Source organism: Mobula birostris, chromosome 30 (genome assembly GCF_030028105.1).
Source record: "Mobula birostris isolate sMobBir1 chromosome 30, sMobBir1.hap1, whole genome shotgun sequence".
Classification (NCBI taxonomy): domain Eukaryota; kingdom Metazoa; phylum Chordata; class Chondrichthyes; order Myliobatiformes; family Myliobatidae; genus Mobula; species Mobula birostris.
In genome coordinates, this window is record NC_092399.1 from 38948389 (window position 1) to 38968892 (window position 20504).

The 20504-nt window shown below is 45.7% G+C and overlaps 1 protein-coding gene across 1 annotated transcript in view; it reads left to right on the top strand.

Moving 5' to 3' along the window:
- Positions 1–20504, top strand: part of LOC140190525 (adhesion G protein-coupled receptor B2-like) — a 1142782-nt gene that overhangs the window by 989915 nt on the left and 132363 nt on the right. Inside the window, exons 26-27 of the mRNA XM_072247176.1 lie at positions 13719–13890; positions 16691–16786. Coding sequence (XP_072103277.1) covers positions 13719–13890; positions 16691–16786 — 268 coding nt within the window. The remainder of the gene's footprint in view (positions 1–13718; positions 13891–16690; positions 16787–20504) is intronic.

Below are 20504 nucleotides of genomic sequence, written 5' to 3' on the forward strand. Positions count from 1 at the left end.
GCCCCCTCGGGGCTGGTATGAACTCTCCTGGGACGACCAGGGGTGCGCCGTACACCAACTCGGCTGACGAGGTGTGCAGATCTTCCTTGGGCGCTGTGCGGATTCCGAGCAGGACCCAGGGAAGCTCGTCCACCCAGTTAGGCCCTTCTGCGAGGGCCATGAGAGCCGACTTCAGGTGACGGTGGAAGCATTCCACTAGTCCGTTCGACTGTGGGTGGTAGGCAGTTGTGTGGTGTAGCTGTGTTCCCAACAGACTGGCCATAGCCGACCACAGGCTGGAGGTGAACTGGGCGCCCCTGTCGGAGGTAATGTGGGCCAGTACCCCGAAGCGGGCTACCCAGGTTACGATCAGTGCTCGGGCGCAGGATTTGGAGGTGGTGTCGGTGAGCGGGACCGCCTCTGGCCATCTGGTGAACCGGTCTATCATAGTTAGGAGGTACCGCGCTCCTCGTGACACTGGCAGGGGCCCCACGATATCCGCATGGATGTGGTCGAACCTCCGGCGGGTGGGTTCGAACTGCTGCGGCGGAGCCTTGGTGTGCCGCTGCACCTTGGCCGTTTGGCACTGCATGCACGTTTTGGCCCATTCACTGACCTGTTTACGCAGCCCATGCCACACGAACCTGTTGGTGACCAGCCGGACAGTGGTCCTGATGGAGGGGTGTGCTAAGTTGTGAATGGATTCAAAAACCCGCCAGCGCCAGGCTGCTGGGACGACGGGGCGGGGTTGGCCGGTAGCTACATCACATAGTAGGGTTCTCTCACCTGGGCCTATGGGGAGGTCTTGGAGCTGCAAACCGGAGACTGCAGTCCTGTAACTGGGGATCTCATCGTCTGCCTGCTGTGCATCTGCCAGTGCTGCATAGGGCCTGGGCCTGTATGGTAGGTCTGGAAAGTGCGTCTGCCACGACGTTGTCCTTTCCTGAGACATGCCAGATGTCCGTCGTGTACTCGGAGATGTAGGACAGATGTCGCTGCTGGCGGGACGACCAGGGGTTGGACACCTTCGTGAATGCAAAGGTAAGCAGTTTGTGGTCTGTAAACGCGGTGAAGGACCTACCTTCTAAGAAGTACCTGAAATGCCGGATTGCCAGGTATAGTGCCAATAGCTCCCGGTCGAAAGCACTGTATTTGAGTTCGGGCGGTCGTAGGTGTTTGCTGAAGAACGCCAGGGGTTGCCAGCGACCCTCGATGAGTTGTTCCAGCACTCCACCGACCGCTGTGTTGGATGCGTCCACCGTGAGGGCAGTAGGAACGTCCGTTCTGGGGTGCACCAGCATCGCGGTGTTTGCCAAGGCTTCTTTGGTTTTAAGAAAAGTGGCTCCAGCCTCTTCGTCCCAGGTAATGTCCTTGCCCTTACCCGACATCAGAGTGAACAGGGGGCGCATGGTTCGGTCTGCTGAGGGGAGGAAACGGTGGTAGAAATTCACCATACCCACTAATTCCTGCAGGCCTTTGATTGTGTTGGGTCGGGGGAAATGGCGGACCGCGTGTACCTTGGCGGGCAGAGGGGTTGCCCCGTCTTTAGTAATCCTGTGGCCCAGGAAGTCGATGGTGTCGAGTCCGAACTGGCATTTAGCCGGGTTGATTGTAAGGCCGAATTCACTCAGGCGGGAGTAGAGCTGGCGGAGGTGGGACAGATGCTCCTGACGACTACTGCTGGCTATGAGGATGTCGTCCAAATAGATGAATGCAAAGTCCAGGTCGCGTCCCACCGCGTCCATTAGCCGCTGGAACGTCTGTGCGGCATTCTTTAGACCAAACGGCATTCGGAGGAATTCGAAAAGTCCAAACGGGGTGATGAGTGCTGTTTTGGGGATGTCGTCTGGATGTACCGGGATTTGATGGTATCCCCGGACGAGGTCCACCTTGGAAAAGATACTTGCGCCGTGTAGGTTTGCTGCAAAGTCTTGAATGTGCGGCACAGGGTAGCGGTCTGGCGTTGTAGCCTCGTTCAGTCTGCGGTAGTCACCGCATGGTCTCCAGCCCCCCGTTGCCTTGGGCACCATGTGCAGGGGGGAGGCTCATGGGCTGTCGGACCATCGTATGATCCCCAATTCCTCCATCTTCTTGAACTCCTCCTTCGCCAGTCGGAGCTTGTCCGGGGGAAGCCTTCGAGCACGGGCGTGGAGGGGTGGTCCCTGGGTTGGGATATGGTGCTGTACTCCGTGTCTGGGCATGGTTGCCGTGAACTGCGGTGTCAGTACTGATGGGAAATCCACCAGGACCCTGGTGAATTCATCGTTGGACAGCGTGATGGAGTCCAGGTGTGGGGCTGGCAACTTTGCTTCACTCAGGGAGAACATTTGAAAAGTCTTGGCGTGGACTAATCGCTTCCCTTGCAGGTCGACCAGCAGGCTGTGGGCTTGCAGAAAATCCGCCCCCAGGAGTGGTTGGGCCACGGCGGCCAGTGTGAAGTCCCACGTGAACCGGCTGGAGCTGAACTGTAGCCGCACCATACGGGTGCCGTAGGTTCGTATTGTGCTGCCATTTGCGGCCCTCAGAGTGGGTCCCGGTTCTCTGTTGCGGGTGTCGTAACTCGTTGGAGGTAAAATGCTGATCTCCGCTCCGGTGTCGACCAAAAATCGGCGTCCCGACTGCTTGTCCCAGACGTACAGGAGGCTGTCCTGATGGCCAGCCGCCGTAGCAGTCGGCGGCAGCTGGGCCTTGGTGTTTCCCGGGAATTTGCAGGGTGGTCTACAGCGGCGGGCCTCTGTGCCCCACCGCTGGTGGTAGAAGCACCATTGTTCGTTGGGCTCTGCTGCCGGGCCTGGTCTGGTCTGTCGCTGGGCACACTGCTTGGTGATCTGTGCGACGGACGCCCCTCTCTCCTTCTTGGCATCCCACAACACATCTGCTCGGGCCGCCACCTCCCGGGGGTCGCTGAAATCTGTGTCGGACAGCAGCAGGCGTATGTCCTCAGGCAGTTGCTCTAGGAACGCCTGCTCAAACATGAGGCAGGGTTTGTGTCCTTCAGCCAGGGCCAGCATTTCGTTCATTAATGCTGACGGCGGCCTGTCTCCCAAGCCATCCAGGTGCATTAAGTGGCGTGCTCGTTCGCGCCGTGAGAGTCCAAAAGTCCTTATGAGCAGGGCTTTGAATGCTGTGTGTTTGCCATCCTCCGGGGGCGACTGTATAAACTCCTCAACTTGTGCAGCAGTCTCTTGGTCGAGAGAGCTCAGCACGTAGTAGTAGCGAGTGGACTCAGAGGTTATCTGCCGAATGTGGAATTGTGCCTCTGCCTGTTCAAACCACAGACAGGGTCTCAGCGGCCAAAAGCTTGGCAGTTGTAACGAAACTGCGTGAACAGATGCGGCGTCGGTCATCTCTGGCCCAAATAACGTTTGGGCCATCGGGGTCACCAAATGCAGCGGTGTGCTGCACACAGCGCTAGAATAACCACACGGAGTTGGTGAGTTGGAGTTGCGATAAAGAGGTTTATTCAAACTTCGCGGCCTGCTTTAAACCCTTCCCGTTCCTGCCCTCCCTGGGCGGGACTGCTGTGGGGGATGCATATTCCCAGACCCTTTCCGCGCACGGGATTTTCCCCCTGCTGGTGAAGATGGCCTGGCGCCCTTTCTGGGGCCGGCCCTCGGCCTGCGCGCGCTGTTTCGTGAGCCGGTTCGTGGGTGCTAGAAAATGGGTCGCCACAATAGATCATTACAACTGCCTGCACAATCTCTTCAGCTACCTCTTTCAGAACCCAGAGTTATAGTTCATCAGTTTCAGGTGACTTATCTACCTTCAGACCTTTCAGCTTTGTAAGCACCTTCTCCTTAGTAATAGCAACTACACTCACTTCGCCCCCTGACGCCTTCAATTTTATGGCAGCTTTCCACAGAGAAGACTGATGTAAAATACAAGTTTGTCTGCTATTTCTTTGTTCCCCATTGCTACCTTTCCAGCGGTCCAATATCTACTCTCGCTCTCTTTTACTCCTTTTATACAGTGTCTGAAAAAATGTTTGGTATCTTCTTTTAAATTAAATAAAGGCATCTGTTAGTCTTGCGAGACCATGGATCTGAGCCTGGAAATTCTTCACCTTCCAGGGCGCAGGCCTGGGCAAGGTTGTATGGAAGACCAGCAGTTGCCCATGCTGCAAGTCTCCCCTCTCCACGACACCAATGTTGTCCAAGGGAAGGGCTTGGCACCAGTATCGTCGAAGAACAATGTGTGATTAAGTACCTTGCTCAAGGACACAACACGTTGCCTCGGCTGGGGCTCGAACTCACGACCTTCAGGTCACTAGTCCAATGCCTTAACCACTTGGCCACGTGCCCACTTCTTTTATATTATTGTCTAGCTGTTGTATTTCATCTTTTCTCTCCTTATGGTTTTTTTAGTTGCCTTCTGTTGGTTTCTAAAACTTCCTAAGCCTCTAACTTCCCACTATTTTCCTTTGACTTCTCTCATCTGCCACAGTTGTGTCATCCTGTCTTTAGAATACTACTTCTTTGGGATAGGATACTATGCCTTCTGAATTGTTCCCAGAAACTCCACCCATTGCTGCTCTCCCATCATCCCTATTAGTGTCCCCTTCCAATTAACTTTGGCCAGATCCTCTGTCAAAACTTCTTGTTCTCATTGAACTGCTGTCAGCTGAGCAAAAATGAAATCTATTGTGTATCTCAACAGAAGGTGATCTTCATAATAACACTGTCCTGGAGGATGCAGATGCAGCCAGAACAGGGCAGGATCAGGAGTCAATTTGTAGGGATACTTACTGTGTGGTCCAGAGTTTGGGCCATGACACTACTTATTGGAAAACTGCCATTGAAATTCACCTGACAACATGAAAACTGCCACTAAGATCAATTCTGCCTCTGGAAATAAAACTACAGCACACTGGCAAGGCCCCTCAGGAAGTACCCAGTGGAGGAAACCAAACTGGAATTAACTTTTTTATCCATGTCACACAAAGCTTTGTGTTGAACTTCAGAGTTTGGCATTATCAGTCCACTCAGAACTGGAATAGAAACAAGACTCCCAAGGAACTGTCACAGAAGGAAATCAATTCGTGATCAGCTTGTTGCCTATAGAAACCTTCTGATTCCAAATGGGCTGTTGCACGTCTAATGTTGACCAGAACTGTTTCCATGCTTACAAAATCCTTTGGCTTGCTTGAAAATGCCATATTAGTGCAAATCAAGACTTGAGATCCAATCACGTGATGCATTTTCATGCATGATGTGATTGAATTGTGGCCTAAAATTGCAGCCAGTAATTCATGTCTGTATGTTCACACGATGCATTGATTCATGAGAGGCAACAGAGAGATTAGTCACGATACAAGTGACATGAATATGTGTTACGACGAGAGAGACAGACGCCGAAGTCAATCACAGATCACTGCCTTTTAATCGGAACTGTGCAGAAATAAAGGAAAGCAATAAACGCTAGGCCAACAGGGCCATCAGCTAGAACTTTCAAACTAAAACTAACACTGATACAGCTACTCAGGAGTAGTGGCTAAATACTAATTAAATAATGCTCCTTAACAGTATAGGTCTAAATGGTAGTCTTCTTTCCCTGAACTAGGACAATGGTATACAGGGAGCATTGGCTTTTGGTCTCGACAAGACTGAAACACAAAGAAAGGAATTAAATACCACCACAATGAAGCAGTAGTTGGCTGAAATGTGCGTAATTCTGAGTATGATTGCCAAACCTGTTGTGCAGCCCATCTGCGAGTGCATGCAGACCCAGAGGCAGAGTCCGTAGTTGTGACAACAAGGCGAAAGTTGTTGCTACTTCATTGGGCTGCAGACCTGTTAAAAATGGTGTGGACCATGACTGGAAATCCACATGCTGACAGAAGGCTCGTGCAGTATCCAGGGTACAGGCTCAATCTGTACCAGTTTTGGAGAACCTAATCTTGAAGATGCTGATCAATTTAACTCATTTGCCAAGATAGGATGGATTTCATATTCATGTATAGCCTTCTACTTATCTGATTGGAAATGTTGTCCTTTTACGTCCCTAATCATTCTCCTCTTCTCTTGTCTGATATTAGAAATGAGAAATTCCCACTCCTGTGTCCCTACTTGAACACTTTCTGATAGTTCATCCAAGCCATTCGCTCCAATCAGTAATTTCAGTTGAAATCTGCCTCCAAAATAATTTGCAGTTAATATGTGCAACCATCAAGAACGAAAATCAAAAAAAAATTCAAATGCTGGAAGAGGAAAAGAAGATCAGAAAAAGCTGGAAACCTGATGAATATTACTGTCATTTTCAGCTTTTATTCCCTTTGTTACAATCACTCCACTTACACACATACAACACCTTACATCTGGATGATATTTGTACCGTTTCAGCAGCTGTATTCATGAGGATGGATAGAGGGTGCATTGCATAGTCTTGAAAAAGAAGTTGGAAATTATGGATGGATACGATATATTTCCAAATGTTAACATGTGAAGGTCACAGAATCTCCCATAAAAATATTGTCAGGAAAATATTATGGTCCAGTGACCATAATGTCATTAATTTCAAGTTAATTACGGATAAGGATAGGTCTGGTCCTCGAGTTGAGGTTCTAAATTGGAGAAGGGCCAATTTTGTGGAAATGAGAAAGGATCTAGGAAGAGTGGATTGGGCTAAGTTGATTTCTGGCAAGGATGTGTTCAGTAAGTGGAAGGCCTTCAAAGGTGAAATTTTGAGAGTGCAGAGTTTGTGTGTTCCTGCCAGGAGTAAAGGCAAAGTCAACAGGCATAGGGAACCTTGGTTTTCAAGGGATAGTGGCAACCTGGTTAAGAAAAAGAGAGGTGTATAGCAGGTATAGGCAACAAGAAACAAATGAGGTACTTGAAGAGTATAGAAAATGTAAGAAAATACTAAAGAAAGAAATCAGAAAGGCAAAAAGAAGACATGGGGTTGCTTTGGCAGATAATGTGAAGGTAAACCCAAAGGGTTTCTACAAGTATATTAAGAGTAAAAGACAAAATTGGTCCCCTAGAAGATCAGCGTGGTCGTCTATGTGTGGAGCCTCATGAGATGGGGGAGATCTTAAAAAGTTTTTTTTGCATCAGTATTTACTCAGGAAACTGGCAGAGCGTATATGGAAGGAAGGGAAACAAGCAGTAGTGTCATGGAACATATACAGGTTAAAGAGGAGGAGGTGCTTGCTGCCTTACAGCAAATAAAGGTAGATAAATCACCCGGGCCTGACAGGATATTTACTCGGACCTTGAGAGAGACTAGTGTAGAAATTGTAGGGGCCCTGGCAGAAATATTTAAAATATCCTTAACAACGGGTGCAGTGCCGGAGGATTGGAGGGTAGCTCATGTTGTTCTGTTGTTTAAAAAAGGCTCCAAAAGTAAACCAGGTAATTACAGACCAGTGAGCCTGACATTAGTGCTAGGTAAATTATTAAACAGTGTTCTGAGAGATCGGATATACAAGTATTTGGACAGCCAAGGGCTGATCAAGGATAGTCAGCATGGCTTTATGCGTGGTAGATCATGTTTAATGAATCTTGTAGAGTTTTTTGAGGAGATTACAAAGAAAGTAGATGAGGGAAAGGCTGTGGATGTTGTCTACATGGACTTTATAAGGCCTTTGACAAGGTCCCACATAGGAGGTTAGTTTGGAAGGTTCAGACACTAGGTTTCCATGGAGAGGTTGTAAACTGGATTTGAAATTGGCTGTGTAGAAAAAGAGAGTGGTAGTGGAAGATTGCTTCTCAGACTGGAGGCCTGTGACTAGCGGTGTGCCTCAGGGATCTGTGCTGGGACCACTGTTGTTTGTTGTCTATATCAATGATCTAGATGATAATGAGGTAAATTGGATCAGCAAGTTTGCTGGTGACACTAAGACTGGAGGCGTTATGAACAGCGAGGAAGGCTTCCAAAGCTTGCGGAGGGATCTGGACCAAATGGAAAAATGGGCCAGAAAATGGCAGATGGAATTTAATGCAGACGAGTGTGAGGTGTTGCATTTTCGAAGGACAAATCAAGGTAGGACATACACAGTAAATGGTAGGGCACTGAGGAGTGCGGAGGAACAAAGGGATCTGGGAGTTCAGATACATAATTCCCTGAAAGTGGCGTCACAGGTAGGCAGGGTTGTAAAGAAGGTTTTTGGCATCCTGGCATTCATAAATCAAAGTATTGAGTACAGGAGTTGGGATGCTATGATGAGGTTGTATAAGACATCGGTGAGGCCAAATTTGGAGTATTGTGTGCAGTTCTGGTCACCTAACTATAGGAAGGATATCAGTAAGATTGAAAGAGTGCAGAGAAGATTTACTAGAATGTTGCCGGGTCTTCAGGAGTTGAGCTACAGGGAAAGATTGAACAGGTTAGGACTTTATTCCTTGGAGCGTAGAAGAATGAGGGGGGATTTGATGGAGGTTTACAAAATTTTGAGGGGTATAGACAGAGTAAATGCGAGTAGGCTCTTTCCACTTAGATTAGGAGAGATAAATACGAGAGGACATGGCTTTAGGGTGAAAGAGGAAAGGTTTAAGGGGAATTTCTTCACTCAGTGAGTGGTGGGAGTGTGGAACGAACTGCCATCTGACATGGTAAACGTGGGCTCACTCTTAAGTTTTAAGAATAAATTGGACAGATACATGGATGGGAGAGGTCTGGAGGGCTATGGACTAGGTGCAGGTCAATGGGATTAGCGGAATAAAGTTTAAGCAGAGACTAGAAGGGCCGAATGGCCTGTTTTCTTGTTTTCTGTGCTGTAGTGTTCTATAGTTCTATGGAAAAGATCATAAGAGAATCTTTTCCATGTAACCATATATATATAACCATATAACAATTACAGCATGGAAACAGGCCATCTTGGCCCTCCTAGTCCGTGTCGTACTCTTACTCTCACCTAGTCCCACCGACCTGCACTCAGCCCATAACCCTCCATTCCTTTCCTGTCCATATAGCTATCCAATTTAACTTTAAATGACAACATCAAACCTGCCTCAACCACTTCTGATGGAAGCTTGTTCCACACAGCTGCCACTCTCTGAGTAAAGAAGTTCCCCCTCATGTTATCCCTAAACTTTTGCCCTTTAACTTTTCTCCTCTGTCCTCTCTCATTAACAAGGCATTCTTTTCCACAGACCTGCTACTCACTGGATGTTTTTTGTTTTTTACACCATTCTCTATAAATTCTAGAGATGTTATGTTTGGAAAAAATTAGAAGTCAAACTTTTGATCCTATGTCATTAATGATTACAAGCCTTCCCAAGATTCCAAGTGGTAGATATGCGATAGCTGGCCGGGAGGATCCTGAGGGCATTGGAACAGCCTTTTAGGTGATTATGGAGTTAGAAATCACCAGATAATGTAGCACAATATTCCCACAGTTTTGAACGATGGGCTATGCAGTGGGAATCCACTCAAGTGATTGTCACACCCATTAAGTTTTGACTCATCTTTTTATCTTCGATTTTTGGAGGATGTCAGTTCAAGCTGGACTCTGACTTTCATTATGTAGAAAATTCTTGTGGGGCTTGACAAGTGTATGCATGCCAAGACACCCCATGGTTAGGGTATCTAGAAGCTGTCTCAAGAAGGTTCACTCTTCAATTCTCATGAATTTTAACACAAAATATTCTGCAGATGCTGGGGTCAAAGCAACACTCACAACACACTGGAGGAACTCAGCAGGTCGGGCAGCATCTGTGGAAATGATCAGCCGACGTTTCGGGCTGGAACTCTTCGTCAGGACTGTAGAGGGAAGGGGCAGAAGCTCTAGAAAGAAGGTGGGGGAAGGGTGGGAAGGAGAAGGCTGGTAGGTTCCAGGTGAAAAACCAGTGAAGGGAAAGATAAAGGGGTGGAGGTGGGGGTGGGGGAGGGGAAGCGGGGAGGTGATAGGCAGGAAAGGTGAAGAAAGAATAGGGGAAAATACAATGGGTAGTAGAAGGAGGCAGGACCATGAGGGAGGTGATAGGCAGCGGGGGGTGGGGGGCAGAGTGAAACCGGGATAGGGGAAGGGAGGGGGAGGGAATTACCGGAAATTGGAGAATTCTATATTCATACCAAGGGGCTGGAGACTACCTAGACAGTATATGAGGTGTTGCTCCTCCAACCAGAGTTTAGCCTCATCATGGCAGTAGAGGAGGCCATGTATGGACGTATCTGAATGGGAGTGGGAAGCAGAGTTGAAGTGGGTGGCAACTGGGAGATCCTGTCTGTTGTGGCGGATGGAGCGGAGGTGCTCGACGAAGCAGTCCCCCAAACTGCGTCGGGTTTCACCGATGTAGAAGAAGCCGTACCAGGAGCACCAGATGCAATAGGTGACCCCAACAGACTCACAAGTGAAGTGTTGCCTCACCTGGAAGGACTGTTTGGGACCCTGAATGGTGGCAAGAGAGGAGGTGTGGGGACAGGTGTAGCACTTACGCTTACAGGGATAAGTGCCAGGTGGGAGATCCGTAGGGAGGGAAGTGTGGATCCGGGAGTCACGGAGGAACCGATCCCTGCGGAAAGCTGAGAAGGGTGGAGAGGGAAAGATGTGCTTAGTGGTGGGGTCCTGTTGAAGGTGGTGGAAGTTGCAGAGGATAACGTGCTGGATCCGGAGGGGGCTGGGCTGGTAGGTGAGGACAAGGGGAACTCTGTCCTTGTTGTGGTGGCGGGAGGATGGGGTGAGAGCCGAAGTGCGGGAGATGGAGGAGATGCAGGTGAGGACATCACTGATGACAGTAGAAGGGAAACCACCATCCTTAAAGAAAGAGGACATTCGAGATGTCCTGGAACGGAAAACCTCATCCTCGGAGCAGATGTGGCGGAGACGGAGGAACTGGGAATAGGGAATGGCATTTTTCCATGTGGCAGCGTGGGAAGAGGTATAGTCGAGATAGTTATGAGAGTCAGTGGGCTTGTAGAAGTTGTCAGTGCAGTCTGTCTTCAGAGATGGAGACCGAGAGATCGAGAAAGGAGAGAGAAGTGTCCGTGATAGACCAAGTGAATTTGAGGGCTGGGTGGAAGTTTGAAGTTAAACATCCGTGCTTCCCCTCCCCCACCTCTTTGTCTTTCCCCTTACTGGTTTTTTACCTGGAACCTACCAGCCTCCCCCCACCTTCTTTATAGGGCCTCTGCCCTTTCCCTCTACAGTCCTGACAAAGGGTTCTAGCCCAAAACGTCGACTGACCTTTTCCACGGATGCTGCCCGACCTGCTGATTTCCTCCAGTGTGAGTGTTGCTCATGATTTTTAATTCAGATACAGGTATCTGATTTAATTCAAAACTTCCTAGAATGCAGCAAATTTAACTTAATTTTCCAATGGTTGTTCAATGAATTTTGGAACAAACTGCATATTTTGGGAACAAAAATAAACTGCTAGGGGATCTCAGAGAGTCAGGTATTGGTATCATATGTGGAGGCAGAGGGATAGTCATCATTCTGGGATTGCAGAGGACAGAGCTGGCAGGCAATATGTGGAGCCAGCTGAGGAGGGGGATGATGAGTAGATGGAGCTGGATAGTGGGAAGGGAGAGTGGAGTCAGAGGCAATAGGTGATAAGTGGAATCAAATACAGAAGGCATGACGAAGGGTCTCGGCCTGAAACGTCAACTGTACCTTTTCCTAGAGATGCTGCCTGGCCTGCTGCGTTCACCAGCAACTTTGATGTGTGTTGCTTGAATTTCCAGCATCTGCAGAATTCCTCGTGTTTGTGTTACCATTTTCTTGGTGATGTTAACGAGAAAAATTAGGCTATCTTAATTTCTGAATGACATCTGCTATCCAAATAAAATAGAATTGATGTAATTGGAGGAAAAAAAAACAAATAGAAGAAAGTAAAAATCAAAGTCAACAATAACAGAGGATGTTGGTGTCATGCCTTTTCATGCCTTACAAGGCACAGATTGGAAGTCTGTGTGGGGCGCCACTCCTCGCACAGACTAGAGCAACGTGCCTTGCTGAAAGGCACAACCACGCTGCCACAGCTGAGGCTCGAACTGGTGACCTTCAAATCACTAGACCAACGCCTTAACCACTTGGCCGTGTGCCCATGTGCCCGACGCAGGCCCCTCAAGGTCTGAGTTGACGTTCCCCTTGGTGTCCAATTTTTAACACAGTTTAAAGATCTCAGTTTGGTTTTTAATTTGAATTAAGAGTAGGACAGTAATCCCGAGGTTACTGCCGGAGAGGGATGTTGTTGCAGCTCACTTAAAATTGGGGCCTACCAGCTACAAATTTCAGCTTCTGATGTCACTGAAAGGACAAAGCACTTTCCACAGAAGATGCTGTACCATCTGGTTTGTGTCTGTGGTTTCAGTGGGGAGAGGGATAAATACTGTGGCTTGGGTTTGGGAGTAGAGCTAAATGAAGTGACCGAAAACCATCCACCATTTGTCAAGCCGTTGTGGTGGGGTGATTAGGGTATTGGGATTGGTGTCATCAGTATTAGAGGGCTCCATGGCTTGTGACAACTTTGGACTCACCATCAACATCAAAAAGATTGAAGTCATGCACCAGCCTGCTCCTCATGCACTGGACACAGAACCGAAAATCACAATCAAAGGACAGAAACTACAGGCAGTGGACCAGTTTACTTACCTTGACAGCACCCTCTCCCGAGCAGTGACTATTGATACAGAAGTTAACTGCAGAATAGCGAAGGCAAGTTCTGCTTTCGGTAGACTGCGCTCCACTGTGTGGGAACACCGAGGAATCAGTCCAGCAACAAAACTGAAGGTCTACAGAGCCATGGTACTCACTACCCTCCTGTATGCCTGTGAAACGTGGACTGTGTATCGAAGACATGCAAGACAGCTCAACCATTTCCACATGACTTGTCTTCGCAGAATATTAGGCATCAGATGGCAAGATAAAGTACCAGACACTGAAGTTCTCTCTAGAGCAAGTCTACCAGCAGTCCACTCACTGCTGATGAGAGCACAGACCCGGTGGGCAGGTCATGTCATCCGCATGCCGGACGAGCGCATACCCAAGCAGCTCCTTTTTGGGAAACTCTCTGCTGGAAGACGCTCGCATGGAGGGCAGAAGAAGTGTTACAAAGACACACTAAAGGCCTCCCTGAAGTTACTTGACATAGACACGACCTCTTGGGAAAAGCTGGCACAAAACCGCCCGACCTGGCGCGGCCTCATCCACAAGGGCTGTCAAGCTTACGAAGCAAGGCGCATTGCTGAAGCACAACATAAGCGTGAGCTGCGCAAGTCCAGAGCCACCAGCGCAACAACTGGTCTGCGCAACATGCGCCAGGACATTCCATGCCTGAATTGGCCTGACCAGTCATCTTCGAACACACCACATCCAGTCTCAAAGTGACTAATGGTGTCGAGGTCTTCTTCGACGACGATGGACGAACCACCATTAGAGGGCTGAGGCTATCAGTGGGAGTGGGGTATCAGAAACATTAGAGCAGGAGTGGGTCAAAGTTTGCGATCAATTTGTGCCAGGAATGCCAAATAATATTTGCAAGAGGAATGAAAGACTGATGTAGAAATTGCAGAAAATACACAAAGGGAAAGCACATAAGTAAGTGCTTAGTCAAATTCCTGGTGTGGTGCCAAGTGATTTGTAAATGGTCGTTGGCATCTTTTGTCTGGCAAATAAATTTTCAATTATGTGATACAGAACAAAAAATATAATGTGATGGAATTGCTAGATAATTCCATTTTTTAATTGAAGTCTTGGCACAAAGTTTGATTCAGACCCTTCAGAATTATCGTCGGTGATTGTCCATAAATGATCAATCACACTTACTGTGTAAATTAATAATCATTTCTTTTCCCTCTAGGGCATCCTTGTGGAGCTCCTGTGTGGTTCTGCCATTGCTTGCACTGACCTGGATGTCAGCTGTTCTAGCCATGACTGATCGACGATCAATTTTGTTTCAAATATTGTTTGCTGTTTTTGACTCCATTCAAGGCTTTGTTATTATCACTATCCACTGCTTCCTGAGGAGAGAGGTATGTGTAGCCACACAATAGATGTAATTTGTACAATCCTTCCAGCACCACTCCCCAAGCCCCTCAGCACTATCTTGGGTAGTGTTTGATAAAAATGCGAAGTACAATCCGAGAAATGCCGGTAGTGACACCTCCTTAGTTTTGAACTGTTTGGTATACCATGAGGGTGCCATGGTGGCATTAGCAGTTGGCACAACGCTGTTATAGCTCAGTGCATTCTGGAGTTCAGGGGTCAATTCCAGCACCATAACATCTATAAGGAATCTCTGTCTGTCCTCTCCATGGTTTTTCCCTGGTGCTCTGGTTTCCTCCCACAGTCCAACGACCTGCTGAGTGGGATAATTGGTCCTTGTGAATTGTCCCATGATTAAGCTAGGGTTAATCAGGGTTGTGAGGTTGCTGGGACGTCATTGTTCAAAGGGTCAGAGGGGCCTACTCTGTGCAGTATCACTGAATAAAATAACAATTATAAAATAAAAATAAAAAAACAAACTGAGATTGTTCATCGAGCATGTAATACAGGGTCTGAGCATGCTTGGAGGAAAGTGCTGTTGCTAAATGCCCTTTCTGCAAACCTAAAGGAAAGAAGAGACTGTGAATGCAGAGAACATCATAGTAATCCTTTTCTAACCATCATGTCCTTCCAGGAGCAGTCATGTGAAAAGGTTTGAGAGTGGAACCTGGCTGAACCTTTCTCAGCCAATGAAGAGAGTGAAGGAGGTCACCAGAGACACTTTTTGTTGGCTCAGATAACTCAAAGCAGCAGTTACTGATTTTTCTACACTGACTGAGTTTTGATTGGGTTGTATCTCTCTACTGAATGTACAGTATGTAATTATGAAATATAAAGTTTACAATCAAATAAATTCAAAACGTGAATAATATATATTGCAATACAGTACTCTAGGGTTTGAAAGTATTCCAGGATTACTTACACAGAAATCAAGAGAATGATGCTGACCTTCACTTGTAACTAGCATGTTTTTGTGTAGCAAATGTTAGTGTATGTGTCAAGTAAAGGGCTATTCAGCCTCACTCAATTGGACAATGGTGTGAGGAGAGAAAGTTTGGCATGTCCTTTTACGAGAGCCAGTTTCTAACTTGCTAGTTCAATGCCACTTGAACGAAGGACTTAGTGATTTGCTCCTGATTCAAAGACAAGAATTCCAAGTGTGGTGAGATTATAGAGAATTAAAGAAAATTCCAAAGACTGTTGCTAATGAAAAAATAAAACCCAGAAGTAAATTCTGCCAAAAAGATGTAAGTATTGCTCTGATAGCTCTGCTATATGAAAAAATATGTGAGGTTATTGTACTGCATTAGAAAATTGAGTCTTGAGGAATGATTGAGGAAAAAATATGAAAGGAAGCCTTAAAAAGAAATGCATTGTGACCAGTTAAAGAAAAATAAATATATATCAGGGACACAAGCTGAAACTGATGAAAGGCAAATATAAGCTGGATGCCAGGAAGTTCTTCACACACAAATGATAATATGTGGCGTGAACTCCTAGATATGGTGGTGACATAAACTATTGAATAGATGAATAGAATGAAGTAGTTAACCAAAAGCTTGCCAAACAAATTAAAGCTGAAAATGCTGGAAGTACTCAAGAAGTCAGGCAGTCTTTGTGGAAGGAGAAACAGCATTAATATTTCAGGTTTAATGACTCCATTCCAGTCTCCCAGTTTTTCTATCTCCACTTCATCTATTCTCAGTACCAACTTCCACACCAGCGCCTTCACAGTATCTTGCTTTCCTTCAACAACAGAGCTCCCTCCACCTGTGATTGGAAAGGTCGTCTTCAGGACATAATAAGCAGAAGAAGGAGTAGCCATTCAACAACCAGCCCTCATCCCTGTGACAGCACTACCATTGCTGAGCTTTGATCTAAACACCACAATCCAAATAAAGAATCTTGACCTGAAACACCGGCTATTCATTTCCTTCCTTTGACATTGCCTGATCTGTTGAGTTCCATCACCATTTTCCCTCTATCCATTGCAAAACGCAAGATCTCCTGGTGACTAACCATTTTAACTTAACTTCCTGTTGCCATTTTGATGTCCATCCACTGCTTCCATTCTGGTTGCAGGGGAAGCACCTCATATTCCATCTGTACCCCAATCTGATAGCAAGAGCATCAATTTCTCTAACTTCCGGTGATTACTCCCATGCACTTTCCTAGCAGTGCATACATGAGTAACAGTGAGGTGAATTATAAGATTTCTAGGAGTAAAGATAAATAAACTATTTTGAGGAAAAAAATCTCAACGTCCAGCACCAATCTTACCTATCTTAGTGATTGCTTCTTTCAATTTTCTACCTTCAGATCAGGATTGAAGTGGGTATGGAGGGTGTAGGACCAGGTTATCTGGATACTTGATTCTGAGTCCAAGATACGGAATGAAAAAAGCAACAGAGATTACAACAGTGAGAAAATGTCCTCTGATCTGACTAACTTGGATACTGCAATCGAGCTGAGTGAACAGATGTAAACCACTGAGGTACACTCTGAAGTCATAGACACTTACAGGCTGGGTAAGAGCCACAGTCACATTCACTTAAAAAATGGGGAAAATATGTAGTTTTGAAAACATGTCTTATTTTTGGGGTTGACAAGATCTGACCATATATGAAAATTTTGAAGAAGTCAGGAAGCATAAACATGATCACACAATATCCACCAGACACAAACAGAAAGAAGCACTGGTGTGGATCTTCCACAGCTGCAACTTGCTGTTTATTACTTCTGTTTAATAAGGATTTATTTTCAAAATCTTTTTATAATTCCTCATAGATTCAAGATGTTATAAAATGTCGAACAGGAAGCTGCAAAAATGAAGAAAATGAAAACTCACCTGATTCTTATAAAAATGGTCAAGTCCAGATAATGGTGAGTAAAGGAGCAATTCACAGAGAGTAATATCTTTCTAGCAACTGACTTTTCTGTCCTCTGGATACCAGCCTTACAGAGTACTAAATGGTTTCAGGGAATTACTGAGGTAGGATGTGTGAGGGAAACTTGACTAGATTATGATTGTATTCTGCATAATTTAGAAAGGGAGATCTCATTAAACTTATAAAGTTCTTACAGGACCGAATGGGGGTGATCTATCCCCTGGTTGTGGAATCCAGTATGAGGTCAATTAAAGGATAAGCCTAGACTGAGGCAGGCAGACATTTCTTCATATAGTGAGTGGTGAATCTTTGAAATACTTTGAAAAACTGTGAAGGCAGAATCGTTGAGTTTCATTGAGTCAATAGATTACTGTACATGTAAAGAATTCAGGCATATCAAGAGGGTGCAGACAAAAGCATTAACTTAGGTTAGCTGTAAACTTGATGTATGTCAGAGTGGGTTCAAAGTGGTTACCCTTGCTCTTTTTTGTATTCAATAGAGGGCATATAAGGTAGATAAAATTGGGGCAAAATGGTAGCGTAGTGGTTAGCGTGACGCTGTTGCAGTTCGGGGCATTGGATGTCAATTCTGACGTCATCTGGAAGGAATCTGTACTCCATGGAATGCATAGGCTTTTTCTGATTGTGGTTTCTTCCCACCTATCAGTTAGTAGGTCATTGTAAATTGTAAATTGTAAATCAGGTCATTGTAAATTGTTCCAAGCTTAGGCTAAGGTTAGATCGGGGGTTGCTGGGCAGCATGGCCTGAAGGACCTGAAGTAACTATTCTGCAGTGTATCTCAATAAATAAGTTTATTGTATAATTTGAGTGTCAGTTGTATAAGTCAGTAAAGAATTATGTCTGTCCAGTAACCATGGATATCCATGTATCTGTTCAGATTTGCTTATTATTGCTTGATGTGGAAATAACTTGTCAAACTTACACTGCGGAATGGCTACAGATAAGAGGAAGAGGTGGGATTTATGTGGCAGGAGATGGCTAATATCAACATGTTGAGTCTAACTCAATATAGGCAGAATCTGTGGCAGATGTTTTGAGCAACAGGAAAGGTTCACAGGAGAGACCATAGGCCTAAACCTCACACGGGGAAGAAGGAACAATTATGCTGTCTTGTTTTAGAAATCTCTGCTAAGAAGAAAAGTTTCTCACAATCAATCCCTTTTATAATTTTGTTTACCTCAATCACATTCTCCCCTTTCTCCAAGGCAAATACAACTTAACCAGTCTCAGCACACAGCCGGGATGCACCATCCCATGCAACGTCCTGGTGAATTTCCTCTGCACCCTCTCCAGTGCCATCATGTCCTTTCTATAATGTGCAATGAAAAATACACATAGTACTTTAGCTTTGTGTTCTAAATAATTACCTTCACCAGTTTTTCGACATGTACTCCAAAGACACTTTGCACATTCTTAGAGGTGGTCACCTCATAGCTTAAGAAAATTCATGTGGCCCCAGAAAAGTGACCCTCCATGGTCTTTTCTAAATTCCATCCATATGGCTTCATCTGAAACCTTCAATTATATCTTCCCTCTTCTCTGCAGAAATGGATTCCTTTGTCAATATTGCAATAGCACCTCCTCTTCCCCCGGCATTTCTGAAGAGTTTGTAGCTTGGAATGTTCAGTTACCAGTCTTTGCTCAACCATGTCTCCAGAATCATATTCCAATTGTTTAGTAATGGCCTCTGCTCATCTGTCTTACTGCTCAGACCCTTCTCATTAGGGTAAATACAGTACCAGCTCCTCATTCTTTGCATGTGCCTTACCATCTATGTATGATCTGCTGCTGGGATGACATCATTTTCTTTCTATATTTGGCTCAGCTTCAGCCCCTGCTGTACACCTACCCTGTGCACCATTCCATACCAAGTTACTTTAAACCCTCCGCTATAACCCCAGCAAAGCCTCCCATAAGGATGTCAGACTCACTTCAGTTTAGCTGCAACTCTAGCTCCATGGATATACGTCTGTGTCTGTGACAGAAATAGATTTATGTTCAATCCTTTCACTGCTGCTTTGTAGTACCCTTGAGCTGCTTCTCCTGCCCGCTTGTGTAGCTGAGCTTCTGTAGTGCTGTGACTGCACTCCCCCGGGAGACATCCATCTCCATTTTTTCACCGTGCAGAAAAAATACTTGGAATGACATGTAAACTGAGATTTCTTCAACTGCTAATCTGTTTCCATTCTTCTACCAGTTAGCTAACCATTCTTTCCCTGACTACATTTCCTTAAGCAGTGGACTAGCCATAGCAGTGAGCTTCCCTGCCATACAAAAATATTCATTAAATTGTAATTGAAGTGGAACACAATTGCCTTTAAATTGAGCTCCCAGTCATTCCATTTAGAGCAGACCAATCACATTACTTTAAAATCTTAAAGTGGTGGAAATACTCACACAGTCCTATATCAGTTTGCTGCCTTCCTCCCCATGCAGCATTTTTGGAAAAAATGTTCAGCTGAATCTGGTCGTCTACCAACTCTGATCTGCCCTCTGAAAGCTTCTACAAAGCTGTCTAGCTGCATCAACATTCTACAAAGTATAACATCACTGAATCAAAAATCCACAGTCCCTTGTGAGCATCTCTTCAGATGTAGAATGCAAAATTTCAGGAAGAAGCTTCCTCATCTGAAGCAACTAGAGTTGATAATTGAATAGATGCTCACATGCATTATATTCAATTGTAATTTTTGACAATTTAACAAGAAGAGTTATTGAAGGTGGTGCATTAATGTACGAAGTGTAATTCCATTTGGCCAAGCTTCAGAAGGCAGATTAGTCAAAACAATTAAGTCCATTGAATCCAAAGGAGAGAATCAAGTCAAATCTGAAACTGGTTCATTTGCAGAAAGCAAACTAAAGAGAGGTCAAAGCTAGTTGTAGTAACTTGATGTTCTGCAAGGCTCTGTTCTGGATCTCATGCTTTATATAGTAAAATGATTTGTACCTAATCATGGTCCACATATTTAAGAAGTTTGCAGACACACTTAGTGGAAGATCAAACGTTGTAGGCTGCTGGAGAATGGCAATAACAAATGATAGTGAGTAGGACAAGTAGAAAAGATGCTGATGAAAGCAAATAAAATAATACCCATAAACAAGAGAAAATCTGTGGACATTGGAAATCAAAGTAATATACACAAAATGCTGGAGGAACTCAGCAGGCCAGGCAGCATCTATAGAAAAGAGCAAACAGTCCACCTTCTGGTCCAAGACCCTTCATCAGGACAAGAGAAAAGAGATCAGATGTCAGAGTAAGAAGGTGGAGGGAGGAGAGGAAGAAGTACAGGATAGTAGGTGATAAGTGAAACCGGGAGAGTGGGGGTGGGGGGGGCGGTGGTGATATAAAGAGCTGGGAAGGTGATTGGTGAAAGAGATAAAGGGCTGGAGAGGGGGGAATCTGATAGGAGAGGACAGGAGGCAGAGCAACAAAGGGAGGTGATGGGCAGATAAGGAGATAAGGTGAGAGGACAATGGGAATGGGGAATGTTGAAGGTGGGTGGGGAGGCATTACCGGAAGTTCAAGAAATCGATGTTCATGCCATCACATTGGAGTCTACCCAGACTGAATATAAAGTGTTGCTCCTCCAACCTGCGTGTGGTCTCATTGCAACAGTAGAGGAGGCCATGGACTGACATGTCAAAATGGGACTGGGAATTAGAATTGAAATGGTTGGCCATCGGGAAATCC